We start from the raw sequence: 26,652 nt of genomic DNA, 5'->3' as shown, positions 1-26,652 counted from the left end.
CAATACGGGATATGTGAACACACGTGACTATCTCGCAAATGAAAAAAAACAAAACATTTGATTAGACACTAGTCAGAACACGCAGTTTCATTGACACCTCCAGACAAGTGCACTAAAGGAAAACACAAAAATTAAAAATTATTAAATTAATCAATTACCCTACCAGCAGTCGTCTCCTCCAGCGCTGATCAAATACTTGTCATCAAAGCTAAATCTAACGTTTGTTACGTGAGCGGAATGACCGACGTATCGTTTATGCTTTGCCTACGTATTCAAGTTATCTCATCATTCCATATACAAGTATAGTACTGGACTCACGTTTTTCTCTTCGGAAGGGAAATCAAAGAGCTTCACCAATCCAAAATCATCTCCCGTCGCTAGAGCCTTCCCACCGTGCGACAGATGAGCACAATTCACGTCCCCTCGATCCGAGTTTCGAGGCCAAATCCCAACAACTTCCCGACCGAGCACACTATAACAAAAAATCAGTTTCAATTGAACGAAAGTTGCTTAGGAGAGTTTGCCTCGTCCACGTAGCCCAAGTGACTTGCTCGACTTTTTTCAGTGGAACTGGACTTCCGGAAGGAGCGGAGAAAACCAACGTCTCGTACGTACCAGTGCTGACCTGTCGTGGAGAGAAAGTTTTTCTACTAAAATGAATGCGAAAGAGACTCGTTAATGCCTTAATCATTGTGCTGTCTGCAGACCAATCCAATTGCGTGACGTAGCTCGGAATACCTTTGCAAATTCCGGCCCGACTCAACCTTGCTTCGGCACGAATACCGTAAAAATCGACGCTACCGTCATCATTTCCTAGAGCTAAGTACTGGCCGTCGGGACTAAATCTGAAAAATCCATGACACCCAATCCATGACCTTTCTTTCTACAAAGCACTTACTTGATGTCATGAACAATAGAATGCCGATCTCTCTTCCGGGCGACAATTTCCAGATTGTCTGCTTTGACCAGAAGAAATTCGCCGTTTTTCATTCCAACAGCAAGAAGTGTTCCGTCCGGATGAAACGATACGGAACGTGCCGGCCCACCAACATTAGCGATATGCGAAATTGACTGCAAAGGAGAACGTACAGTGAGTTCATTTACACATCATATCAATCGGCTCCTACCATCGTTTCTAGAGACCACAAGCGAACAGTCTTATCATCGCTCGCAGTGGCGAATAGGGAACGCGAAGGATGAGTAGCAAGACCCCAAATTTCTCCTTCACCGTGACCACAAATGAGAGTCTGAGACATAGCGTTCATCTTCACATTTACAGTGATGGGATTCGGTTCACCTGCAAAGTGCCGCCTTTTTCCGCCAACTGAATGACTCTTCCATTGCGCGTGCCAATGAGAATTTTACCCTAACTCACACGTCAGACACTTCTAAAAAACATCTCTAATCCATACCTTTCCTTCTCTGCTGACCGACTTGACGACATCAGCGTGGACGTCCCGTCCGAGAGAGAAGGCCCGGCACTTTTTCATCTCCCTATCCCAAAGTTTGACGGCACCGCCTTCCCTTGTCGACCTGCATCAAAATTAAACAAAGATACTCAATACATACCGATTCACTCTCACATCGTCTCCTTGGCTCCGGTCACAATCAACCCGTCATTGGGCGACGTAAACATGCTGAAAACGGGCCCAGTGTGAGCTCGCGACACCGTGCGAACCAGATTGTGACCGGACCAGACGAACACGTCCCCACTCATGGCTCCAGTAAAAGTCAAGTCGCCCTAAAAGAAAACAGGGCTAGCTAGATACACATCCATTGTCGCATTCTCTTGCCGTTCCAAAGGCGACGCTCAACATCGTTTGCATTTGAACCGAATCGCTGCCGCCCCCTTTCTGAGCGGGAACGACGCCTCGTTTGCCGATCAATTCGCCGCCGACGACCGTCCAGAATTTCACGTGCTTGACGCCGCACGTTACGAATTGCGAATCGGAATCCGGTCGAAATTCGGCGACGAATATTCGTCCCGTGTGACCGGCCGCACCGGCAATTTTAACACCTTGAGGAAAAAAAGAAAAAGAAAAATTATAAAGAAACAAAGACGTCTAAAATGAGGAGACCATTTGCCCATTTCGTCACAATGACCATGTGACTGGCGTCAATTCCGACCGATACGAGAAACTTCCCGTTGGCACTGAAGCTAACCGAGCAAACGCCGTCTGTATGATGACCTTTGATAATGGACATCGTCTCCTTCGTCAGAGCGTTCCACACGTGAATTGCCGCGTCGGCACCCAACTGGCCTGTCGCAACGACCCCTTTCCACTTCGGATGCCGATTGACGGCGAGACACAGGATATCGTCCGTGTGCTCGGCGTAGAACGACTGCTTCGACGTGGCGACGTCGTAGACGATGCCCAAGGCGGCCGCGTGATAGACGACACTCGAATCGCCGCCCGGCAAATAGTGAAGATTATTTCGTGCATCGAATCCCCTGTAGCCGTGCACAAACTCCAAACTGAGATCCTATGAACACAAAGTAACTGTGACATAGTCTACCCCTCGACTATACACACCTGAATGCCTGATTTGTTGACGGACCCGTCCACTCGTCTAACCTTAGGCGGTGCGGCCTTGTTGCGACTAACCCTACGCCTGCACATCAAAAGGCGTCTATAGAGCCCACTCCTCTCTTCTTTATGGACCACTCCTTCCGTACCTTGGATCTGCAACGGGTTCTTTCTCCTGCAAATGCGGCTTCGTTCCCGTCATTTCCCGAATCGGATTCGCGTATGTTTTCGCCTTGTAGTCGGTTTCCTTCTCGCGCTGCACGTCGCTATCGTAGCCGCAGTCATCGTCCAATTCCGAGTCAGACTCTTCGCTTTCAATGTGACTTCCAGCTCCGCCGCCGCGGCCGCCGCTCGCCTTTTCGCCTCGCGTCCACACCATCATCGCCGTGTCGGCACCGCCAATGGAAATCAACTTGGCGTCGTCGTGCGTCCACCGAACGTTTGTGACGTGAGCAGAATGACCAACGTATTGCTTATACTTGGCAAACTTTCCCTATAAAAAAAAAGGTACAAGTGGAACTGTGTATTAGAACGCTTTGCCTAACCTTGACAGGGTAGTCAAATAATTTCACGAATCCAAAATCGTCGCCTGTGGCGAGTATTCTCCGATCCGACGTCAGGTGACTGGCGTTGACGTCGGTGACGTCCGACGACGGCGGCCATATGCCCGAGCACGTATTTCCCAAGACGCACGTCCACGACGCCCAATCCATCTTTTCCACTTCGTCGCTGCGAATCGTCTGTCGTTTGGCGCGCGGAGCTTCGAAGAAAAGCTGCTCCCGAGCTCCCGAGTTAATCTGAAGTAGTTTGCCTACACGAAGACGTTAGGAAAAAAAGGGACTTCCAATTTGACTTGCCTTGGGCGTTCCAGTCGACGTGCGTGATGTAACTTGAGGCCCCCTTGCAAACGCCAACTCTCTTGCTGGCCAACACGTTATAGATGTCCACAAAATTGTCGTGAGAAGCAACGGCCAGGTATTTGCCGGTCTCTGCAAAGTAATGCTTGTTAAATCCTCCGCCCAATACGTACAAAGAACTTACTAGGCGAAAACTTGATATCTGATATATCCTCTTTCCTGTGATGAAAACTAGCCATGTCCTCAAGCGAAGTCGAGTCAATAACAGCAAAGCTCCCTGAGACAAAAACGTCATAAAAATATGTCTTTGATTTTTGCACGTACCGTCTTTGAATCCGACGGCAAGGGCGCGACCGTCAGGCGAATAAGCGACGGAGCGAGACGGCTTTTTCAGAATCCGAAGAGCTCTCATTCTGTGCGCGGTTAAATCCCACACGCGGCACGTTCGATCGTCGCTCACCGTCGCGCAAACGTGATCCGACGGATGAGCTGCCAAGCCCCATACCTCTCCTTCCATGTGACCCTTCAGAAACAACCAAATGAAGTAAGCAAAGAAAGGCAATTGGATTTTTCCCTACTTGTACTAGAAGATGTATCGGACCCGTCTTATTGATTTCCAGTATTTCTCCGTTTTTCGTGCCGACCAGAATGCGACCCATTCCCAAAGCAATCGATCGCACGGGCGGCAAATCCTTATAGAGAATAGCAGGCGGATCCTGCGCGAGAGACGAACGCTGAATCTTAAACGTCTTCAACGGCTGGTGAAACTTTTCGTCCCACAAGCAGACAGCGCCGTCTTTTCCACCAGTGATATACCCCTGCAAAGAAAAAAAACTGACCTGATATCCACTCTGTAAGAGAGGTGCTCGCCCACTTTATCAACTGTCTGTATAGCGAAGACGGGTCCTGTGTGCGCCTTGATGGCGCTGGCCAGTTTCGTGCCGTTCCACACGTACACCATCCCGTTGACGGCACCCGATAGTGCCGTCGTTCCGTCTTGGCTATAAGTGACGCAGAGCATTGTATCGAGCTTCCCGACGTCGCCGAACGTGCCGCGTTTTGACGTGATCCCGCCGCCCGTTTGCGTCCAGAATTTGATGTGCTTCATGCCGACCGTCACGAGCTGATCGGCCAAGTGGGGATTCCATCGCACGACAAAGATTTTGTCCTGGTGGCCTCTGAGGGAAGAGATGGATAAACTAACGTACATATCCGACTTTCCAGATTATGCATGACGTGCGGAGAAGCAAGGACTTAGATTCTATAACTCGTGCTATCTCACCTGGCTGATGCCAATTTCTGGCCCTTCTTCCAGTCCCAGATGACAATGCAATGATTGTCATCAAGACCGACAGAAGCAAGACGCTTCCCGTCACCTGTGAACAAAAAATTACACAAAAATAATCCAAAATTCAAACTTGGGAGAGAAGAGTCAGAGCGCAGTGTAACAAAAGCAGCAAACGTAAACAATTAATACACTGACAGTACTGTTAAATGCAGCGTGTGAGCAAGCGAGTCCTTCTACGCAGTGTAGTTGTGTAGGGTGAACTGTGACAGCAACGTTTCCGACTCCAAGTTCAGTGCTCCCATAACAGCGGAGCCCTTCGCTCCGCTACTCAACTGAACATCCTCATTGGAACCCAATCTCGCCGTAGCGCCCGACGAATCGACGACCAAGTATTGTCGCCTCCGACGAAAGCGCGTCTTCCTGAAAATCACCTTGGGATGCCGCCAATCGGCGAGACTCGCGTGCTTGTGCGAGTCGACGTCAGCAAGAGCAAAGGTGCAGTATGATAGATGAGAAACGTTTTGTTGAAGTCGCGCCACGCTGTCGTTAGTCGACAGGCAGAGATAACTCTCCTCGCCGTCTCCCTTGCAATAAATCCTAAACGTGATGCCTTTGACGTCAACGTCGGGTATAACAGGAGAGTGAGGCGGATTCGAAGCAGAAAGGTATACGCGAGCGGCGTCGGCGCGGGCTTCGGACGTGACGAGACGATTGCCGTCTTTCTTGAGAAAGAATTTGCCAGCTTTCAATATAAATGGACCCTCTGGGGAAAAGAAAAACAGTTGAAGTTATATGCATATATAGGTACGGTCTCATACTTGTGTCGACGAGCGGGTCCTCGTTGGAGAGAAATGCCACGTGATCGTTTTTCAGCGCTTCTTCCATTGCCGCTTTCCATTCCGAATCGCGAATGAGCAACGATATTGGAGCCAATCGGAAACCGATGGCCGCCTCCTGACTCTCGCTAATCGTCACCTTGGAGCTGTCGCCGTCCGGCGGCGGTAGATCGAGATTCGGATCGGCAATCGTACGAATTCGCTGATGATCGATCTTCTGCTCAATCGATCTCGTCCTTTGAAAGGACACGTGTATCCCCGGGCCACCACCATCCGGTTCATCAACATCTATTGAGAGCGACAAGCGTGAAGGACCATCCGGTGTGTCCGTTGGAGCGGTCGACGGCGACGCCGGACTGGCGCTGCTCGCGCTCGCGCTCGCGCCCCCGCAGCATCCCGCCTGCCCATCCACTTTCAAAGTTCGATTGATATCAACCTCGCCGTGGGCAACGGTCTTGAACGATTTCGCGCCCAATTCGATCGTGTGCACGAAATGGGTCGCGTGATTCAAGCGCTCGTCGCCTATGACAGCCGCGCAGACGGCCAGTCGTTCCGCCGCTGAAAGGTCCCCGCCCCCGCGTTTCACTTTCTCCTCCTCGAGAATCGTTTCGACGAGACTCGGCTTTCGTTTCGAGTCGAGCAACGCGGTCCGCTTGAACGCGACGACGCGCGTGATTATTTGATAGCCGATTGCCTGCTGGGAGAACTGGCGTTTTCGGCCGCGCGCTAGCGAATCGAGACCGACGTCGATTTTGAGCCATTTCAACGCCGGCGTGTCCAACGTCGCCGATCCTTGGGTGTCCTTGTCCCATTTCGCGTCGTACGACGTTGAAAAATTGCCTCGGCCGACGCCGTCGCGAAGTATCTCCACCGAATCGTCGACGGGATCGAGGAGAAGGCTCGAGTCGTCGAACGCCTCGTACGACTCGTATTTGTACGAGCGCGTCACGTCGATGCCCTTGCCTAAGCCGAAACTAGAGAATTTTTTCTCGTTGTCGACAGTTGGTTGAGTCGGCGGAGGCGTGGACGGTTTCTTCGATTCGGCTGCCTTCTTCGATTCGGTCGCGGGGGAACTTTTCGCGTCACTGGGATGCGTGGCCGTTGCGCCTGCCGCCGATTCCTTCGGCTCTTTCGTCGCGGCCGCGGCTGTGGAGCCGTCTACTGACTCTTCTTCCATCTGTTTGTTTTGTGGTCTCGATCTTTCTCTCGCCCCCGGATGACATTGTGTCGATACGCCCACTTCCGAAAGTTCGCTGAGTAGCGCGTGTGTGTGCGCGAGGTCGTGCGTGTGTGCGTGATTGTGCATTGGCTCTTCTCTCCCGCCTACAGCTTACCTGAAAAATCGACGGCGCAGACTCCGCGACTGTGACCGCCTTTCAGTATTGAAATGGTCTTCATGCTCTCGGCATCCCAAACGTGAATAGCCGGATCTCTTCCAATCTATAAACAAGATAAAATAAACAAATTTCTATCTATCCGCTATCTTCTTCACTTGGCCAGTTGCTACTAGATCTCGAGCAGGATGTAGCGATAGGCAGAGAATGTCGTCAGTATGAGCCGAGTAGTGCCTCTGCGAATGGGAATCCTTGCTGTACACAATGCCGACAGCGGCCACATGATAGACAATCTCTCCCGTAGACAAATAGAAGAGATTGCTACGGCAATCATATCCACGGTACCTGTGAATGGCCAGTCAGATAAAAAGCAAAAGACCTCTCTCTACGTTACCCGTGAATAAACTCCAACTTCAGGCCACCGGAAGGTGCCCTCTGTCGTTTCGGGGTTCCCTTGACGGCGGCTGCGGATGCTTCCTTCTTGAATTGTTCCTTGAGTTTTGGCATGTCTTCGCGATACAGAGTCCGATCGTAGTTGATCTGCTGCTCCTGTTCGACGTCACTGTCCAACTCAGCAACGTCAGACAGATCAGAATCGCTCTGCTCGTCATTCGAATCGGGACCTATGAAAAAAATACGAGTTCATTTTTGAACTATTTCTACTGTATCGTCTCACTGGGATCAGGAGTATCGTCTGACGCGTCGCTTCCCTCAGGCAAAAAGCGCCACTGAAAAACAGCGTGATCGGCGCCACCGGTCGAGACGAGTCTCTGCTTGTTGTGAGAAAATCGAACGTTTGTGACGTGAGCCGAATGACCGACGTACTTCCTGAACTTGGCTCCTACAGAAACAACCAGTAACAAATGTAAATCAACCGCTAAACGAACCTTTTTTGACGCAGGGAAAGCGAAAGATTTTCACCAAGCCAAAGTCATCTCCCGTGGCAATCACTTCGTGGTCAAATGCTGTGTCAGCAGCGTTCACGTCAGTAACGTCGGTGTATTTCTCCCAAATTCCATTGACTTCCTCGCCCAAGACGCCAGTCCACGTGGCCCAGTGAATGGCATTCAATTCATCCCTATTAGTCACCCTTTTTCCAGCTAATACAATGCATCAGCTACTGTAAGTTCAAATTCCCAATGTCAATGATGATGTACCTGGCAATTTATAGAAGAGTCTCTCTCTAGCGCCCGAGTTCGTCTGCAGGTATCGGCTGTCTTGCGAGAAATCCAGATGGGTAATGTAGCTTGAGTTGGACGAGCATTGGCCCACTCGTTTGTAGCGTTGTGCCACGGAATAGATGTCGACGAAGTTGTCGTTGGAGCCGACGGCCAAATAGGCGCCGTCCGGTGAGTACTTCATTTCGTGGAGAACTTCCTTTCGATCTTGAATACGCACGACGTCGGAGAGATCCCTAAAAGCGACAATGGATCTGGATGATTAAATAAATGGAGGTAAATTACTTTGATTTGAGAACAATGAATGAGCCATTGACTAGACCGACAGCTAAGTGAGTGCCGTCAGGTGAGAAGGCAGCTGATCGAGCTTTTTGATCCAAGTCTTTTCTACCCACTAGCGTCTTGTCATCCATATTCCATAGTCTAGATATCGTTCTTATTACAATTCACTGTTGCCTATAATTGAAAGTAGGACACCTGACTGTTTGATCATCACTGGCTGTCACAAAGACATTCTTGGTGTGATGAGCAGCAAGACCCCACAATTCACCCTCAGAGTGACCCTTAGGAAATGAACCAAGATATCGCATGTACTCTAAGCTAACCGGTCTTCTTCTTACCTGAATAAGTAGTTTGGGCTTGTCTCGTTCCCGGACTGAGATTTCAAATATCTCGCTGTCTTTGGTTCCAACGAGAATCTGTTCGCCAGCCCACGACACGCTGCGAACAGACAAGCCCGCGTATCCGTGCGGCGACGCAGCAACGTCCAGTTTTGCAATGGGTTTAAAATCAAGATCCCACAATCGGACAGAGCCATCGCGAGAGCCGGAAGCAAAGCCCTCAGCACTATTACACAAGGTAAAGACAGGACCCTAGAAAAAATCCTTGAAATCGTCTACTTCTACTGAATAATATATCAGTACTGTAGTACGTTATACCGTGTGGGCTCCTTGCACTGCCGCTGATAACTGCGTTCCTTTCCATTTGTAGATGTCGCCGCTTAGCGTTCCAGTATAGGTCACGTCGTCTTGTCCAAAAGCAAGGCAGAGAAGTGTCTGAATTTCTCCTAACAATGCACAGTTGCACATGTGTACTATACAGTACATGTGACAACCTGGTGTACCTGCTTTGCCAAAGACGCCTTTTCTTGTTTCAAGGCTATTTCCCTTAAGTGTCCAAAACTTGATGTGTTTCACGCCGCACGTCACCAAAGCTTCTCCGCTCTGGGGCCTGAACTGAGCATCAAACACCTGGAGCCAAAAATCAATTTGCAGCAGATGAGAAATACGCGTTTAGCATCCTACTCTGTCTGTGTGTCCTCTAGCGCTAGCCAGCATTCTTCCCTTCTTCCAGCTCCACACAACCACAGTGTGCTGGTCATCCAAACCAACAGAGACTAATTTCTAAGATTTTTGTACGTTGGAAAGAAGGAAGGAAATGACTCTGCTCATAAGAAGACCTGGCCATCGGAACTGAATCCCAGGCACGTGACACCCCTTTCGTGCCCGCCCTGAAGAATGGAAACGGTCTCCATGGTAGCCGAATCCCAGACGCAGATAAACGGATCTTTTCCCACTTGGCCAGTGGCGACAAGCCGTCGATCGGGATGCAAGGCCAAGCTAAAGGAAGGCGTGCTGTGGAGATCGAATATTTCGCGACGCTCTCACCTGATTATGTCGTCGTTGTGACCAAGAAAAAAGCGTTGCTTGTGCTCTCGATGGTTGTACGCCACGCCGACGCCGGCGACGAAGTAAACAACGTCGTTCGTCGCCGTGTGGAAGAGATTATTGCGGCACTGGTGACCGCGGTAGCCGTAGACCCATTCGAGACGAAGTTGCGCCGCTGGAGCTGTTTTGTCGGCCATGGCCTCAAATTCCTCTCCCACGATCACGTGGCGATGCGACCCCGGAGGGAGAAAGACAATAACCTATATTTATTTGTTTGCTCCTTGGCATCCAAAACATTGCAAAACTGCGTCATACACGTGCTTCATTTTGAGAGTTCACTACGCCCTCATATATGCACGACCTCCGTTTAGCGTTACAGATTGTAGGCCTCTTTTGATACGCTTATTCCTAAATTTCCTTGGCACGTCACGTCCAAGACTTTCTCTGTCCTTTGCGTCCAAACTGTCCACTTCGGCTACAAACGCCACGAGGTGCTCTGGAAGTTGAGGATAAAAAACTTTTGATCGCACTGTAAACAACATTTCATTTATGCAATTACGGTATGTAAGCATACGGTGGTCTTACAATACTCATTAATTTCGTCAACATCTTTCTCGGAAGAACTATCCCAACGCTCCCAACGCTCCCAACGTTCCTACAGTTGTAGCATACAACAGACTGTGATGACATTTGGTCAAGTACCTCTGCCACTTCAAATACGAGAAGCACAGCGAATCTGAAAAGGCAGTCGGTTTGAACATGGCACTTGGAGATCTTTTAAAAGTGAAATGCAGGAGAAAAACAAAATCAGTAGCAAACTTTACCATAGCTGCCCCCTTGAGAACTTTTGGTTTGTCTCCAGTTCTTACTCTTACCACGGCTGCCTTCCTAACATTTTTTAAAATATATGGTTTTTGTCCACGAGCACGAGTTAGTATCTCCTCCAATTGACGTAGAAATTCGTTCATTCTCGATATAACGCGATATGACAAAACGTTATCTTCAAACTCCTCTACCCCTACACAAAAACCATTTCACCGTTGTTTTGCTCATGAACGTAGTGCTCTCACGATCTCCTGATTTAAATGCCAAGGAATTCTGTTCATCAAATTTTTTTGAAAATTGACTTGTTTTATCACCCAAGAAACGACGAACGCACGATGGCCACGGTTGAGTAATGTACTGAAGTCATGCATTAAATTATTTACACGCATGAGTCATTGATCTCACCAGCTCTCCTTTCTTTCTTGCCTTTCTCGACTCTTTTCTGCAAGAAGCTATGGCGCTAGAAGCAACCTGCCAATTTGTCTTGAAAACAGAAAAAAACTGGGAAATAATTGAACTGTCACCTCTTCTTCAGACACTTTCTTCGCATCTTCTTCAGACGCTTCCTTTACATCTACGGAAATCCCGTAAAATGGCAACAGCTTAATTAAAAAGGCATTATAACGTCTATAAACTTGAAAGACTGTAAAGCTTACGTCTCTGGAAGAAATAATATCCCCCAATAAAATGATGCAAAGAAAAACAATGGCTTAAGTGCACGCTATTCGTAAAACGTTATTATAGAAACCTCTTTAAGTATTGAGATTTTTCCATGTCTATGGTGATTTTTGCAGGGCAACCCATCATGAACGACCCCTACAACATTCAAGAAGTAAGGAACAAAGGAAGCCTTTTGCTGTCTTTACCATTTCAGTTTGCCACCAAGTGTTTGTGAATCTCAGGTTGTGACTCTTCAAAAATTCAAACGCATCTTCGGGAAGATCTCTTGTAAAAGGAGAAGCAGCTGACGTTACAGTTACAACAGCCAAACTGCAACAGCAACTATGCATGAGCAAAAAACAATCAAGTGTCCGCGTGCACCTGGTATTTGTTGTAAAAAATCCTTCGCTAGCACAGCTCTTCAAGTCCACTATTCTGGCAGGTACAGTGCAAAAGTGAGTTACTTTGCATTCATTAATAATTCTCATTATCGCATCCATCCTTAAGCTCGTATTCTCAGGACACGACTCGAGTGATCCTTCGTACTAAACGAAGTCAACTTATATTGTGTACATCTGTGGTTTATAGTATAGCGCACCATAACGGCTGTTCCTCCACAAAGCAAGGGTCCGCACACCCCTGCAGTCATTCCGTCAATCCATGCGAGATCTGTCGTACAGAATGACACGTCGTTGATGACTCCGTCATCAAATGTAATGCCAAAATCCAAGATGAAGCGATAGGTCACAGCCGTGTAAACCATGTAGCCAAAAGCAGCGTGCTCAACAGTTTTGCTCGTTTCTATCGTTCCACTTCGAAAATAAAACAGATTGCTTACTGAGAAAAGAGTGATGTCACTCAGCAAACCTGGTAAATAAGTAGAAAAGAGGTCTTTCAGCTTCAAATTTAGCGGGAGCCATATCGGTAAGCGATGTTTCAACTTTTCTGGATTTGTCGCAGAAGCACGATGCAACAGTTCGATGTTTTTTCAGACATCCAAGAAGTATTATCTTAATTTTGAGCCTACATTGCATGCCAGACAGCTTGCTAAAGCGCGTCTTTTATTTAATTAATTAGTTTACTTAGTTTTGTGGCTTTCCGGAAGATGCTTCGTAATGTCACATTCTACATCGTCACCTAGGTTTCTTTTCATTAGACATATGCAGAAAATGCACGGTACGAGTGCAAAGTAACCTGTCACAATAACGGTGCACCCCGAGTGTTCAACTTTGTCTGTAAGTAGATTTGAGGAAGTGCGAGGATGCTAAAGTAATGAAGAAACACAAAAAAAACAGGAGATCAGACACATTCCTTCACTTTCGTTCAACGCATACTGACCAAAATTCCTACAGGAACGCCTATTCGAAAGCAGGCAAGCAAATAAATGACTCGCTCAGAGCATTTAGGAAGATAAAGCAAAACTGTGTCTTTTTTCTCGGTGCCATACTGGATACCTAACACGCTGGCTTACGCAAAAGCAGCACTGAAAGAAAATTCTCGCTGTACCTTGATCGCTCAGATAGGCGGCACACTGGCACACGCGTTCTCTAAGATCATTAAAAGTGTAGTCTTCTTTTCCCTTGTCATTCAGACAGCTATCAAAAAATCTATGTTAGTAGACACTTTGTTCCACAAATGCAACATACAAGCGAAGAGCCAATTTCTCTCCAAGGCCCTTGTCAATATTCAAGTCAAGCATGTTTTCACAGACGTTTAGTTTCGTTCCCGGCATAAAAGCGACGTCGACCTGTCCATTTGTTGGATTCTTTTCAAACCTTTTCTCTATTGCGTAGCGCTCTTTGCCCTCATAGCGAAATTCGTCACAGAATGGCTTCCAAAACAGACCAGGATACTCAATTGAGAATCTGTGTATAATTTTATAGTCCTTTGCGTCAATTCCAACAATAGATGCTAAAGTGAGAAGCCTTGGAAGATCGATTGGAGCAATCCACTTGCCTGTCATAAAAATAGCGGCACCAATTACGAAGTGAGAAGGCTCATACTGTGTAAACAGTACTGTGTACTTACCCTCTACGCGATTAACAGCATCTAATAAATTTTTCATTTCCTCTTGAAGAGCTATTAGAATCACATTGCGATTAAAACGAAATTCTTCTCTCTAACTACCCCTACTTTTTGGACGACGAATGTCATGGACTCTTTTCCGAAAGTGCGCTATCTGACCATAGATGTCGTCTATGATCTGACGAAGTTGAGTTGGTCTTTGAATTTCGAAGGAGAACGAATCATTAAACTCTCTCAGTATCGCAAGGCACCCGAGGTCATTGGTTAGCGGCACGCGATCTATAGATAGCACTCTGCAGCCGACCACGCTCCTTTTAGACGCGTCAGCTACATAGTAGGCTCTGTTTTGAGCAGCATCCTACAAAAATGCTTGTAGATCAGAGTCAAGGAAACATTGTTATTCACCTCTATCATATTGAGATTCCACGAACTGTCCATCGGTACTGTTTCGAGCGAATCTTCCCAAATCCATTCGAATCCGGAAAGATCCTCCGCCGCAAATTGACAGCATGTAAATCTGGTTACATCTAACGTCGCCGCGGTTCTTTGAAGAAAGCCGCTTAGGATGTCCGAGAAAGAATCCGAGTCGGAATCCCACTTCAGCGGCACTCGGCACGCTAGGCGAGGTAAAAGGCGCCACAGCATTGTCAAGCTGACTTCATGATTCGCATAGATCGGCAGAACCCGAGACGGCATGCCTGCAGTCTGTTTCCAGACACATTCGCACAGCTTGTCGATAAATGCCACCGACGCGTGATTGGAGAATAGCTTTCGTGTCCCGAACACAATGCAGTGTTTAAAGGTCAGCGAGAGACTCCTGTCAGGAGGAAGCCCGGTGAGGGGCAGAGGAAGCGCGGCCGACTGACGTCCTTTCGGTGTCAATCCTTTCAACAACGACAAGAGTTTTTCAAGTTTGGCACATTTCTCCGAGTCGGCAGAGTAGAGCACGACAATATCTGCAATCGAAACCTTCAAAAACGCGTAGGATTCATCAAGTTGGCAAACCTCCAACGACCGTTCCTTCGCAAAAATTCGAACTGCATTCTCTGACTAGTAGCCCTGCCAGGAAGAACGGATTTAAATTAAGGTAACAAGCGCACAGCCTCTTCCCATAACAAACTTTTCAACTTGGAGTCGTCATCACCAACGGAAACGTCCACTAAACGACACACTATGAATACAGAATGTTGAATAGACGCTCACTAGACGCTTTACTTCAGATTTTAGGTAGTTCACGCAGCTTCCAAGACCACGCGTATCAGAGCAGAATAAGGCAGTACCAAGCGCTATGTGTGCATGCGTGTGTGGTCAGCTCGCGATGACCTCTCGCGAGTCGTGAGAATCTTTTTTCTCCCACGCTAGAACTCACGTGCACATCAATTTACTGTTACGTCAACAGGTCACCTTGACCTAACATCTTGAAGACACAAGAAAAGCTCACCAATGTCGCAGTAACGAAACAACATCGTGAACTTTCCCCACCAAACTGACCCGGAAACAGAAACAGCTTTTCGTAAATTTTCCTCTTGATGTTGCCTCTCTCTCATGTTGAAAACAACGTTGCGTAGCATGCAGAGTCGAAGAAAAGGCGTCAGATTCAACGATAGACAATTGGTTTCGTCAGTTGCCCTTCCTATCAAATCCTCAAGCGAAACTTCGGCTGGCTTTTCTTCGCCAAAAGCAGGGAGCAGCGCTTGCCTAAGCTTCATCAACAAAACGTCAACTGTTGCACTGCAGTCACGGTTGCTTTCTTGTAGCAACGTTCTGCTCAGCTGATCATCTGCAGAAATACTAGAATATGTCTTCTTATCAAACTCCAAATTCCTGACGACCCTTAGCAACTTCCAAACATCTTCAACCACCGCTAAATATTTCCTAATCGGTGTAGAATCATCAATTCCGTCAACGCGCTTGAACAGCTCTAAACAGTCAGCACCCATGTTTGATCGCTGAAGACGTCCTTCGTCTTCACGTAGAAACTCATACAGTTTCACAAATTTCAATTCCGACTTGAACAGATTGATGGCTTCCTTGTGATCATCATAGAAAAAAGTGGTTTTGCCGTCCGAATAGGCTCTGATGCAAGCGTCAGACAGAACTCGCTTTAGAGTTCCAATATACATTAGACACATGTCAGTGAAAATAGCAGAGCATCTGCTATCGTGCAAACATCGCTGGTAGCACGGCTGTGATTGCCTTAACGCTTCTCTATAAAGTTCATATCGAGACTGTGCCTGGAAAGGCAAACTCAGCTTGCCGTTAGGGCACGAGACCAACTTCTTTACTGCTCTGGCTATCAAATGGACTGTTTCCTGATTCAACGTGGTAGGGGGATCGTAATAACCCAACGATACTCGAGTTCGGAGCTGAAACTCGGTAGTTTTATAGAGAAGAAAGACGATCCTTCGGCCACACAGAATAGCAGTGTTGAGAAACTGAAGCGCCGGTGATTCGGACTGATCGTTTGACTCCAGATCTTGCTCGACATCGTTTCGAGCAAGATCGGGCGAATAGATGAAGAGTACGACGTCGCTTTCTTCTATCTTCGGCAGGATCGGCCTGCCCCATTCCTGGGGAGTCGTAGCGAGCCTGTTTAGCGGATCGACGACAGTGGCAAACCGCTTGATCTGGGTTTCGAGGATCTTCTTTGTCGAATGCAACTCTTCTTCGGCACCGTAGTCGCTCCAGAGAACGGCTACCTTTTTAGGACTGGACTCGGTCATCAACGGTCTGTGACTATAAATGGAAACTGGCGTCACGAGTGCGTGACCCAAAGGCGTGACAAAGGCGTGACAAAGGCGTGACCTCAAATGAAGAAAATCATTCTTTTGGCTGGCTGACTGACTTGACTTGAAACTATATACAGTATTGGAGACTGGCCCAACCAGGAAAGTTAGTGAGCTAGTCACAGTAGTACTTCCAGTATGGAGCTGTACTAAACCGTAAAGCTTTTCTTAGACTCAACTGCGCAACTGGAATGCTAGCTATTCATTTGCTCTACTGGTGAAGGAACATCAGAGAAGGCAGTCACTGGCGTACAAATCATTACAAAACTATGTATCTATTTTTTGAGACTTCATTTCTCGTGTAACGTCTTCAACGCCTAAAACCTTGCCTTGAAAGCCGTTCTTACGACGAGCTCCTTGGATTTACCTTTTTGAGAAAGAGCAGCCAATTTTGACTGACTTTTAGTTCGTCCTCAGAAACATGCTTCAATCCTATTTCTATTGATCGTTCTTTTCCCTCGTCGCGATAAAACAGAATTAATCCGTTGATTTCAGAGCCAGGTTGCGGCGATCCTTTTTCTAACAGAAATCATTTACATCTAAGCAAAAGCACGACTCATGACTTTACCGTCTGGGCTAGCCTCTTTCGAGTCAGCATTCTTCACCTCAACAATTTTACGTAGCATGATAGGATCTCGCGTAGAGTCGGTGCCCCCATCAAACATGATTTCCCTGAAATCAAAAGTCAATGTGTCAGACTCCACAACGCAGTGCACTCTTTGCCTGTGATCATCAGAAAGATGACACCGAAAAGTCAAGCCCTCCACTTCGGACAAGGAAAAATGAGCGCCTAAACAAAGAATCGAGATAAAGAGCATAATTCAAGTGCCCTAGTGCACCTTTCACAAGACTCTTCAGCTCGTGCGAAACAAAGTGATTTCCTTTTTTGGCCTTGCCCTCACACGTCTTGCACAGCCTAAAGGCCAAAGCGCCATCGACATCTTCCGCTCCTCGCGAGAGCCTCGATACCTGACGGAATCCACCAATCCCATGCGGAGAACGGGCTGTCTGTAGTCGCTGCACGAGTCGCAGTAGACTTTTCCGCAAATTCTGCAGTGGTGCTGGGGAGCCCCCCGAAAACAACGTTAGAAGCGCTATCGCTGCGGCTACGGTAGATCTTACTCGACGATGAAAGAAGTCGAACTGTGTACCGCAGCTTGGATTGCTGCACATGGGAGTCTATCGGTGCATCGTTGTGTTGAGAAGCAGCAATTGCGTTTGCCTTCCTTACCGTCGAGTCGTGCTTCCATTTGGGCTCCGGAATATCGAATATAGATCCTTTTCCGTCCATAGGAACCATCTTTAGTCCGCCTTTGCTCTGAACGAGTCGTTTTGCCATCCTGTGTAGACAGCCTGCGTCGCGCGCACGCGCGAAATAGAGACCCGCCCTCTCCCCCTCCCCCCGCCCTCTACAAATTTTTAGAGGAGTCCTTCAAAGCATGGCCTCTCTTCTACCATAAACTCCTACTTCCACTTGTCCGGAAATACAGTAGGGCCTTTTCCCACGCATACAAATCCTATTCAGCACAGCCATTCTAACCTACTAACGATAACCCGCACATAAGTCTACGACATCATGATCAGACGAGTAGAGCGAGTGGCCCTGAAAACAACGGACTTATTCCAAATTCGCTAAAAAGAAATATGTACTCAAAGAAAATGAATGGCAAAGCGAGTGGATTTGCTCTAATAGACTGCTGCTGCACATGGACAAAACACAGGAAGAAACTTCTAAAATTCCAGCCGATGCAGAAAACCTAGTCTACGCAAAGATAGACAGAAACATTCAGAAAATCTACCTGGCCCAAGAAATCATGTCATTTACGTCAGCGAGAACAAATGACTCCAGCGTCTTCAGTGTGGCCACAATTGTGAGCTCCCCATCCCTGAAAACTACAATCAGTAAGCTGACTTTCGGTACCAGTGCAGGCAACGTCGTCCATCCAAATCGTTCCCGATCCCTGACCAAAGAAAGCACTGCTTTTGGATTTTGTTGCTCCTGTAAATCCCAAGTATCGGCAAACAACCCGAGCATCTTGTAAATCCCAATGATCATCACATATTGTTCCCCAAGTTCCAGCGTTATATACTTCCACTCGACCTTGGTGAGATCCTGAGCCACCGACAAGCCTAATAACTGCTCTACAGTCTACCCCAGCGTCTTCGCTGTGACTGCAATCGTTTGTGCCCCAACCAGCAAAAGTGCAGGTTAGCAGGCTAGACTCATAGCCATTGCATGCAACGTTGTCCATCCAAATTGGATTAGATCCCTGTCCGTAAAATGCACTGCTTCTGGCTGCAACAACGTCATTATAGCCAAGGCTTCTGCAAGCAACTCGAGCATCATCTTCATCCCACAGATCATCGCAAACTGTTCCCCAACGTCCTCCGTAATAAACTTCAACTCGACCGTGACTTGATCGAGTGCCACCTGAAAGCCTGATCCTTCGTTTGCAAGAAACACCAGCATCTTCACTATGACCACAGTTTTCGACTCCCCATCCGCTGAAGCGACAAAGCGTCATGCTCAATTCGGAACCACCGCAGGCGACGTCGTCCATCCATATAAATCCAGAACCTTGACCAAAGTAGGCATTTGATCTTGCAACGACGGCAGATGGAAATCCCAACTCTTTGCATAGCACGCGTGCGTCAGTGATTGTCCAACCATCATCACACACCGTTCCCCACGTTCCTCTGTGATGAACTTCAACACGGCCTTCGTGCGGTCCTGAACCGCCCACAAGTCTGACTAATGTGGAGCAAATTACTCTCGCATCTTCACTATTGAAACCACACCCGGGTAATCCCCATCCATTAGAAGAACACAACGCTAAAGTTGCTTCATTGCCATTGCAACCCACGTTATCCATCCATATCGTTCCACTACCACTGCCTCCACTACCACTACCTCCACTACCACTACCTTGACCGAATGAGGTAATGACCGTCTTAGCCTTTGAGTAACCGAGCTCTCTGCAAACCACGTGTCCTTCAGTAATATCCCAGTAATCATTGCACACTGTTCCCCAAGTGCCGTTGTAATACACTTCAACGCGTCCTTCGCTTGGAGAAGATCCACCGACCAGTCTAACGCTCGAACACGTCACGCCAGCGTCTTCACTGTGACTGCAACTGTGAACTCCCCAACCCGACGAACTGCACAACGTAACATTCGCTTCGCTTCCTCCACAAGCTACGTTAGACATCCAGATTTGCCCAGAACCCTGTCCAAAGTAAGCGCTATGTCTGACTGCTGCGGCTGAGGGATATCCTAGTTCCTTGCATACGACATCTGCGTCATTCCAATCCCAACCGTTGTCACACACTGTTCCCCACGTTCCGCGATAGTAGACCTCGACGCGACCTTCACTCGGATGAGAACCACTAACGAGTCTAGTCCTTCGACTGCATGTAACGCCCGCGTCTTCATTATGATTACAATTTTCGACTCCCCATCCACTAAAAGAGCAAAGCGAAACGTTTGATTCTGAACCACTGCAAGCGACGTCGTCCATCCATATATATCCAAAACCTTGGCCAAAGTAGGCACTTGATCTAGCTGCGATGGCTGAAGGAAATCCCAGTTCTTTGCATAGCACGCGTGCGTCAGTGATTGTCCAACCATCATCGCACACCGTTCCCCACGTTCCTCTGTGGTGAACTTCAACACGGCCTTCATGGGGTCCCGAACCGCCCGCAAGTCTGACAGACGTAGAGCAAACGACCCCTGCATCTTCACCGTGACCACAGTTGTGCGATCCCCATCCGCCAAAAGAACACAGTGCCAGAGAAGCTTCGCGACCATGGCAATTCACGTCATCCATCCATATCGTTCCACTACCTTGACCGAATGACGTACTGACTGCCTTAGCCTGAGAGTAACCAAGTTCTTTGCAAACCACATGTCCGTCAGTAATATCCCAGTTATCATCGCACACTGTTCCCCAAATACCGTTATGATATACTTCAACGCGTCCTTCGCTGGAAGCAAACCCACCAACAAGTCTAACGCTTGAACACGTTACACCAGCATCTTCACTGTGACTGCAGCTGTGAACCCCCCAACCCGACGAACTGCACAATGTAAAATTTGCTTCGCTCCCCCCACAAGCTACATTCGACATCCATATTTGTCCAGAGCCTTGCCCGAAATAGGCGCTATGCCTGACTGCTGCGGCAGAGGGATATCCTAGTTCCTTGCATACAACATCTGCGTCAGTCCAATCCCATCCGTTATCACACACTGTTCCCCACGCTCCGCGATAGTAGACCTCGACTCGACCTTCACTCGGATGGGAACCACCGACGAGTCTAGTTTTTCGACTGCACGTGACACCTGCGTCTTCATGATGCCCACAGCTTTCGACTCCCCATCCATTGAAATGGCACAGAGTCATGTTTGATTCCAAACCATTGCAAGCGACGTCGTCCATCCATATATATCCAGAACCTTGACCAAAGTAAGCACTCGATCTTGCAACGACGGCAGAAGGAAACCCCAATTCTTTACAAAGCACGCTTGCATCAGTAATTGACCAACTGTCATCGCACACGGTTCCCCACGTTCCTCTGTGACGAACTTCTACACGGCCTTCGTGCGGTCCCGAACCGCCCACAAGTCTGACTAATGTAGAGCAAATGACTCCCGCATCTTTACTATGGCCACAATTGTGTGCTCCCCATCCATTAGAAGAACACAACGCTAAAGTTGCTTCATTGCCATTGCAACCCACGTTATCCATCCATATCGTTCCACTACCTTGACCGAATGAGGTAATGACCGTCTTAGCCTTTGAGTAACCGAGCTCTCTGCAAACCACGTGTCCTTCAGTAATATCCCAGTAATCATTGCACACTGTTCCCCAAGTGCCGTTGTGATACACTTCAACGCGTCCTTCGCTTGGAGAAGATCCACCGACCAGTCTAACACTCGAACACGTCACGCCAGCATCTTCACTGTGACTGCAACGGTGAACTCCCCAACCCGACGAACTGCACAACGTAACATTTGCTTCGCTTCCTCTACAAGCTACGTTAGACATCCATATTTGTCCAGAGCCCTGTCCAAAGTAAGCGTTCTGTCTGACTGTAACAGCCGTAGCATATCCCAGTTCTCTGCATACAACATCTGCGTCGATCCAATCCCAACCGTTGTCACACACTGTTCCCCAAATTCCGTCACGATAAATCTCAACACGGCCCTCATTCGTAGATGAACCAGCAACGAGTCTGGCAGTAGAGCAAACAACTCCGGCATCTTCTGCGTGACTGCACGAATGGATGCCCCATCCGCGAAATCTGCAAAGAGTAAGATTTCGTTCGTTTCTTGTGCAACCGACTCGGTCCATCCAAATAGGACCAGAACCTTGTCCAAAATACGCATTACTCTTCGCAGCGGTTGCTGTGGGAAAACCTAATTCTCTGCATACCACGTGTGCTTCATTAAAGTCCCAGTCATTGTCGCACACTGTTCCCCACCTTCCGGCATGATACACTTCAACGCGCCCCTGATTTGCTGAGGAGCCACCACGAAGTCTTAGTGTTGTGCAAGTCACTCCAGCATCTTCACCATGACTACAGTTATGTTTTTCCCAGCCGCGGAAGGGACAGTCGGAAAGGTTTCTTTCTCTACCTGTGCACGCTATGTCGTCTTTCCATATTGGCCCAGATCCCGCCCCAAAGTAAGCAGAAGCTCTCACTGCTGAAGCGGTTGGGAAGCCAAGCTCCGTGCATACCACGTGAGAATCACTAAAATCCCAAAGATCGTCGCAGACTGTTCCCCATGTCCCGTTGTAGTATATTTCCACACGACCTTCGTTAGAAGCTGACCCGTCAGCTAGCCGGAGCGTAGCACAGATTACGCCTGCATCTTCATGATGACCACAATTGTTAACACCCCAGCCTGCAAAACTGCATCGAGTAAGATTTGCTTCACTACGTAGGCAAGTAGCGTTGTCCATCCATATTGGTCCAGATCCCGCGCCGAAGTAAGCACCGCTCTTTGCCGTTGTGGCCGTCGGAAAACCCAGTTCTCGGCATACAACATGAGCATCGCTGAAATCCCAGGCATCGTCACACACAGTTCCCCATGTTCCGTTGTAGTACAATTCAACTCGTCCTTCACTTAATGTAGAGCCTCCAGAAAGTCGAAGCGTCGTACAGACAACACCCGCATCTCGTCGATAGTGGCCGCTGCAGTTTCCTGAGCCCCAATGAAAAAAGCAGTCAGTGAGGTTCTGTTCGTCGCCTTCGCATGCAATGCCACTCATCCACACTCGCCCAGAGCCCTGTCCATAGTAGCTAAGTGCAGACGCGGTTGGAAAGCCCATCTCCCTGCACAACACGTGTGCATCGGTAAAATCCCAGTGGTCGTTACAAATAGATCCCCACGTTCCCTTATGATACACTTCAACACGACCTTCGTTAAGTGATGAGCCACCAACAAGCCGATATCGAGCACAAAGAACTCCAGCATCTTGACTATGGTTGCAATTGCCCACAGCCCAGCCAAGCGACCTACAGTCGGTCAAATTCTTCTCATCGCCTTCACACGCTACATTACTCATCCATATTGGGCCAGAGCCCTGTCCATAGTGTGATTTGGTTCTAATCCCGGCGACAGTATTAAAGCCGAGTTCTCTGCAGACGACATGACCATCAGCCCAATTCCAGCCGATATCGCACACTGTTCCCCACCGGCCTTTATGATACACTTCTACGCGACCGCTATGTGGTGGGCCATTACCTAACAGCCTTACCGTTGTACAAACAACGCCAACGTCGTTAGCGTGACTACAAGAACTAACTCCCCAACTCCAAAAATTGCAGTGAGTAATGTTAGATTCATGGCCACGGCAACTCACGTTATCCATCCATATACGGCCAGTTCCACTTCCGAAAAAAGCACCGCGTTTTACAGCAGAGGCTGTGGGAAAACCAAGTTCTTTGCATACAACGTGGGCATTAGTAAAATTCCAGTTGTTATCACACACTGTTCCCCAATCTCCTCGGTGATAAACTTCAACGCGGCCCTCATTTAATGAAGAACCATTAGCAAGTCTAACTGTAGAGCACACTACACCAGCATCTCTGCGATGACTACAGTTTTCCACTCCCCAGCCGGGAAATCGGCAATCAGTGAGATTAGACTCATAACCGGCGCAAGAAACAGAACTCATCCACGTCGGGCCAGTTCCTTCTCCAAAATAAGAACCGTTTTTCACAGCAGTAACCGTTGGAAATCCAAGTTCTCTGCATAGAATGTGACCATCAGTCCTATCCCAGCCGTTGTCGCACACTGTGCCCCACACACCTTTGTAGTACACTTCCACACGTCCTTCGTTGGAAGAAGAGCCCCCAACAAGTCGTACTCGCCTTGCACACGCTACACCAGCATCTTCGCTCGGACTGCAGTTTTCTACTCCCCATCCTCGAAATTTGCAATCAGTAAGATTCGTTTCAAAGCCTTTGCACTGCACGTCATCCATCCACGTCACCGACCCGCTTCCAAAATGAGCATTGGTATAGATTTCCGTGGCTCTAGGAAAACCTAGTTCTCGGCATAAGACATTTGCATCTTTGAGGTCCCATAAGTCATCGCACACAGTGCCCCACGTATTGCGATAGAGTACTTCAACACGGCCAATTCTAGGAGCAAGAGGACCAACTAATCTCATCAGAGGTTTTGCACAGACGACTCCAGCATCTTTTCTGTGACTGCAATCGCGTAAACCCCATTCCGCAAAGGGGCACGAACGAAGACTATTTTCACTTCCTAAACAGCCGACTTCATCAAGCCACACTGGGCCAGAGCCGGAACCAAAATAGGCCGCTATAGCGTAGTGCTTCGCTTTGTAATAACCCAACTCTCGACAGACAACATGGGCATCCGTTAGTCCCCAGTCGTTATCGCAGATAGTCCCCCAAATTCCATTGTAAAGAATTTCAACTCTGCCTTCATACGGCATCTTGGCCCCGACGAGTCTGAAATTTGCGCTGCAGATAACCCCCGCACTGCCACAGCTGTACATTCTCCATCCACTAAAGGCGCAGTTGCTGAGTGAAGTCTCGTTTCCTCTGCATTGTAGACCGCTCATCCACGCTGCTGTCGTTCGTCCGCCATAGAATGTACCAAGTTTGTAGTCCTTAGCTCTGTAGTATCCCAGTTGACGACAAGCAACGTGAGCGCTATTCAAATCCCATTCGTGATCACAGACACCGTTCCACGTGCCGTCATAAAGCACCTCAACACGACCACTGCTAACGGTTCCTCCGGATAGTCGTATGTCAGCCACGCAGCGAACACCAGCATTGTTGCTTTGGTTACAATTGTGTATTTTCCAGCCGTTGAAAGTACAATCGCTAAGACGAGCTTCTGACCCAGTACAAGACACGCCACTCATCCATATCATTCCAGAACTGCGCCCAAAAAGCGATCTCTTTTCATAAGCGCGAGCTCGAACATACCCCAGTTCTCGGCAAGCAACGTGAGCGTCGTTTAGATCCCAGTCATCATCGCACACAGTTCCCCAAACGCCCATGTATCGAACTTCAACTCTGCCTTCTTCGGGTAAGGCGCCGCCCACTAGTCTGATATTGGCAACACATACTACTCCTGCATTGTGCGTACAGTTCTGCATCCCCCAGCCAAGAAAGCGGCATCTGTCCAAACTCTTTTCTTTTCCTGAACAGTTGAGACCAGACATCCACACTCGGTCCGTGTCACCTCGACCAAAATAGGAACCTATGTTGTATTCTTTTGCTCTCACGTAACCAAGCTGTTGACAGGCAACGTGGGCGTCATTGAAGTCCCAGCCGTCATCGCAGACTGTACCCCAAGTGCCGTTAAACAATACTTCAACGCGACCTTCTTCTCGCTTAGAACCTCCTGTTAGCCGAATATCTGAAATACAGGACAGTCCAGCATCTTTAGCATTAGTGCAGCTCTGATTGACTGCACTCCAGCCTGAAAAGGTGCATTCAGTCAGATGGTCTTCGTCTCCTGTACAACCAAGACTGTCCATCCATATCCGAGTATTTCGTTCCTGATTGTGATCAATCTGCAGTAGAGACTTAGCTCCGAAGTACCCCAACTGCCGACAAGCAACGTTACCGTCGGGAAAATTCCAACTGCTATTATTGCACACGGTACCCCAAGTTCCGTTGTGAAGCACTTCAACTCGCCCCTCCCCTGGCCTCAGGCCATCAGCCAATCGGATATCTCCTATGCACTTAACGCCAGCATCTTGATCATGATTGCACTGGTGGCTACCCCAACCGCGAAAAGGACAGTCAACGAGGCTACTCTCCGTGCCGATACACTGCACGTTGTCCATCCAAATTCTGCCTGAACCACGGCCAAAATAAGCCCCCCGTTTGACAGAGGCCGCCCCATTGTATCCTCTATTCAACTGACGACACGCCACGGTCGCGTCATTTATATCCCAATGGTTATCGCAAACGGTGCCCCAAATGCCGTTGTGGTACACTTCTACGCGGCCTTCCCATTCATCTACACCGCCCACCAGTCTAATCGCAGACACAGTCGGACTTATCTCGCCACTGTCGCCTTTACTTCCGCGTTCGCCTTTTACCCCAGGTTCTCCTTTAGCACCACGAGAACCCGGGAGACCCCGTTCTCCCTTGCGCCCACAGAAGTCTGCAAACTGGCAACGTTCACGCAGCGTTTGCATGACCATGTCGATAAGGTCAGTAGAGACGTTTGTAGCGGATCGTGCTTCTCGCCGAATAGTAGGAACAACACTTTGAGATGATTTCAATCGTACCTGAACCAACTCTTCCAAGTCATTCATTCTAGACAAAATCGTCTCTTCACGACGTCTTGTGTCTAGTACAGCGATAACACAGCAAACTGAAACAAGAGCACAAACGAGCACAAACGCAAGTCCCAGCAACTCGCTTAAATGAAAGCGACGACGCTTTTCCCTTTGTTTTTTCTCCGCAACGTTCATGTTTGATGCTTCATCTGACAAAACTCTTTTGCAACTGTTTATTGTTCTCTCTGCTCTCAGATATAATTAGCTCAGACGTCCGGCCAAACATATTTTTTGCTCAATGTAAAGGCTATAATCAGATTAAGATTAAGATTAAGCTTAAGACTTCAGAGGCATACAAAACAATTGAGATGCTATCTATGTGGCTGCGCTAGATCTTTGACTGACGAATTGGATCAGGTGCATTTGCCAGCAACTGTTAAACGCTATCGGTCAGCTTAAGTGTGATAAACTAGATTCAAAGTAAGAGCTTTAGCTCTCTATCTCGTCTTGCAACCTTATTGTCGACCTTATTGCCTGAGGCCTGTTTCTTCAGTTACCTGGAAGGACAGATGTCTCACTAGAGCCCAAATTCAAATAACGCCAACAGCTACTCGTATAGCGATTGTTCTAAGCCTTCGAAAGCGGCGAGCAGGCGTTTGATTATCCGGGCGTCGGTCGGTTGAACACAACTAGCTACAGCTAGCTATTATTATCTATGGTGATACGGCACCTACTTGTATCCATTTGATCCTTTGATCGAAGGAGTGTTTGAGCAAAAAATGAAAAATTTCCCCCTCCACACACATTTGTTTGACGAAGTCCTAAAAAATAAATTGCTGTGAGCACTGCGTGTACGTAGTGAGTGCTTTCAACGCTGGGAAAAGAATTT

At 48.2% G+C, this 26,652-nt stretch overlaps 5 protein-coding genes across 6 annotated transcripts; all 5 read right to left on the bottom strand.

The window, feature by feature from the left end:
• Positions 1–10: 10 nt before the first annotated feature.
• LOC136189673 (echinoderm microtubule-associated protein-like 6) lies at positions 11–9,899 on the bottom strand. Its single transcript, XM_065977698.1, has 35 exons — positions 9,689–9,899; positions 9,481–9,640; positions 9,326–9,424; positions 9,145–9,271; positions 8,960–9,087; positions 8,642–8,893; positions 8,499–8,584; positions 8,307–8,444; positions 8,001–8,257; positions 7,731–7,943; positions 7,520–7,684; positions 7,238–7,466; positions 7,002–7,188; positions 6,844–6,949; positions 4,668–4,761; positions 4,260–4,563; positions 3,964–4,203; positions 3,710–3,908; positions 3,570–3,662; positions 3,386–3,517; positions 3,074–3,339; positions 2,678–3,021; positions 2,535–2,613; positions 2,079–2,484; positions 1,794–2,017; positions 1,584–1,741; positions 1,413–1,533; positions 1,298–1,366; positions 1,128–1,247; positions 899–1,071; positions 683–845; positions 525–625; positions 319–472; positions 164–264; positions 11–112 (listed from the first exon to the last, which is right to left on the bottom strand). The coding sequence occupies exons 1-35, from the start codon at positions 9,883–9,885 to the stop codon at positions 88–90; spliced, it is 5,910 nt and encodes a 1,969-aa protein (XP_065833770.1). The 5' UTR covers positions 9,886–9,899; the 3' UTR covers positions 11–87.
• On the bottom strand, positions 4,776–6,837 carry LOC136189675 (uncharacterized). The gene is made up of 2 exons (XM_065977701.1): positions 5,492–6,837; positions 4,776–5,436 (listed from the first exon to the last, which is right to left on the bottom strand). Exons 1-2 carry the CDS (start codon positions 6,813–6,815, stop codon positions 4,907–4,909), a joined length of 1,854 nt encoding a protein of 617 aa, XP_065833773.1. The 5' UTR covers positions 6,816–6,837; the 3' UTR covers positions 4,776–4,906.
• A 30-nt stretch (positions 9,900–9,929) lies between the features above and the next one.
• LOC136188837 (uncharacterized) lies at positions 9,930–15,878 on the bottom strand. Its single transcript, XM_065976629.1, has 23 exons — positions 14,414–15,878; positions 14,319–14,357; positions 14,204–14,257; positions 13,604–14,154; positions 13,307–13,556; positions 13,202–13,252; positions 12,820–13,129; positions 12,680–12,768; positions 12,512–12,627; positions 12,368–12,437; positions 12,256–12,310; positions 12,041–12,196; positions 11,772–11,985; positions 11,555–11,718; positions 11,380–11,503; positions 11,170–11,329; positions 11,038–11,115; positions 10,919–10,984; positions 10,759–10,870; positions 10,513–10,706; positions 10,391–10,462; positions 10,274–10,343; positions 9,930–10,217 (listed from the first exon to the last, which is right to left on the bottom strand). Coding segments are annotated over exons 1-16 (2,322 nt in total). The 5' UTR covers positions 14,415–15,878; the 3' UTR covers positions 9,930–10,217; positions 10,274–10,343; positions 10,391–10,462; positions 10,513–10,706; positions 10,759–10,870; positions 10,919–10,984; positions 11,038–11,115; positions 11,170–11,251.
• Positions 15,879–16,163: 285 nt separating this feature from the next.
• On the bottom strand, positions 16,164–17,341 carry LOC136188726 (zinc finger FYVE domain-containing protein 21-like). Its single transcript, XM_065976499.1, has 8 exons — positions 17,216–17,341; positions 17,107–17,163; positions 16,954–17,045; positions 16,824–16,900; positions 16,708–16,774; positions 16,553–16,656; positions 16,352–16,503; positions 16,164–16,301 (listed from the first exon to the last, which is right to left on the bottom strand). The coding sequence occupies exons 1-8, from the start codon at positions 17,321–17,323 to the stop codon at positions 16,275–16,277; spliced, it is 684 nt and encodes a 227-aa protein (XP_065832571.1). The 5' UTR covers positions 17,324–17,341; the 3' UTR covers positions 16,164–16,274.
• A 309-nt stretch (positions 17,342–17,650) lies between these two features.
• Positions 17,651–26,577, bottom strand: LOC136188614 (deleted in malignant brain tumors 1 protein-like). 2 transcript variants are annotated; one of them, XM_065976365.1, is made up of 4 exons: positions 26,375–26,577; positions 26,290–26,320; positions 26,120–26,232; positions 17,651–26,070 (listed from the first exon to the last, which is right to left on the bottom strand). In XM_065976365.1, exon 4 carries the CDS (start codon positions 25,956–25,958, stop codon positions 17,811–17,813), a length of 8,148 nt encoding a protein of 2,715 aa, XP_065832437.1. In that variant the 5' UTR covers positions 25,959–26,070; positions 26,120–26,232; positions 26,290–26,320; positions 26,375–26,577; the 3' UTR covers positions 17,651–17,810. The 2 variants fall into 2 exon arrangements, with proteins under 2 accessions (XP_065832437.1, XP_065832436.1); XM_065976364.1 differs by having other exon boundaries at positions 26,278–26,577.
• Positions 26,578–26,652: the final 75 nt, after the last annotated feature.

This window comes from Oscarella lobularis, chromosome 7, assembly GCF_947507565.1.
Source record: "Oscarella lobularis chromosome 7, ooOscLobu1.1, whole genome shotgun sequence".
In the NCBI taxonomy this organism is placed as follows: Eukaryota; Metazoa; Porifera; class Homoscleromorpha; order Homosclerophorida; family Oscarellidae; genus Oscarella; species Oscarella lobularis.
This window is presented reverse-complemented; position numbering and strand designations above follow the sequence as displayed.

Excerpts from the sequence above, each read along its gene's own strand:
- LOC136189675 (XM_065977701.1), bottom strand. The coding sequence starts at position 6,815 with ATGCACAATCACGCACACACGCACGACCTCGCGCACACACACGCGCTA. Across the intron at positions 5,437-5,491 it reads GGACCCGCTCGTCGACACAA|AGGGTCCATTTATATTGAAA; the intron begins GTATGAGACCGT and ends TCTTTTCCCCAG.
- LOC136189673 (XM_065977698.1), bottom strand. The coding sequence starts at position 9,885 with ATGGCCGACAAAACAGCTCCAGCGGCGCAACTTCGTCTCGAATGGGTC. Across the intron at positions 8,445-8,498 it reads AGTGATGATCAAACAGTCAG|ACTATGGAATATGGATGACA; the intron begins GTGTCCTACTTT and ends AACGATATCTAG. Across the intron at positions 265-318 it reads TCCCTTCCGAAGAGAAAAAC|GCAAAGCATAAACGATACGT; the intron begins GTGAGTCCAGTA and ends TTGAATACGTAG.
- LOC136188837 (XM_065976629.1), bottom strand. Across the intron at positions 12,769-12,819 it reads GAGAAATTGGCTCTTCGCTT|CTGTCTGAATGACAAGGGAA; the intron begins GTATGTTGCATT and ends ATTTTTTGATAG. Across the intron at positions 11,330-11,379 it reads CTTGGTGGCAAACTGAAATG|GGGTCGTTCATGATGGGTTG; the intron begins GTAAAGACAGCA and ends TGAATGTTGTAG.
- LOC136188726 (XM_065976499.1), bottom strand. The coding sequence starts at position 17,323 with ATGGCAAAACGACTCGTTCAGAGCAAAGGCGGACTAAAGATGGTTCCT. Across the intron at positions 16,775-16,823 it reads GCTGAAGAGTCTTGTGAAAG|GCGCTCATTTTTCCTTGTCC; the intron begins GTGCACTAGGGC and ends TTCTTTGTTTAG. Across the intron at positions 16,504-16,552 it reads GAAAGAGGCTAGCCCAGACG|AAAAAGGATCGCCGCAACCT; the intron begins GTAAAGTCATGA and ends GATTTCTGTTAG.
- LOC136188614 (XM_065976364.1), bottom strand. The coding sequence starts at position 25,958 with ATGAACGTTGCGGAGAAAAAACAAAGGGAAAAGCGTCGTCGCTTTCAT.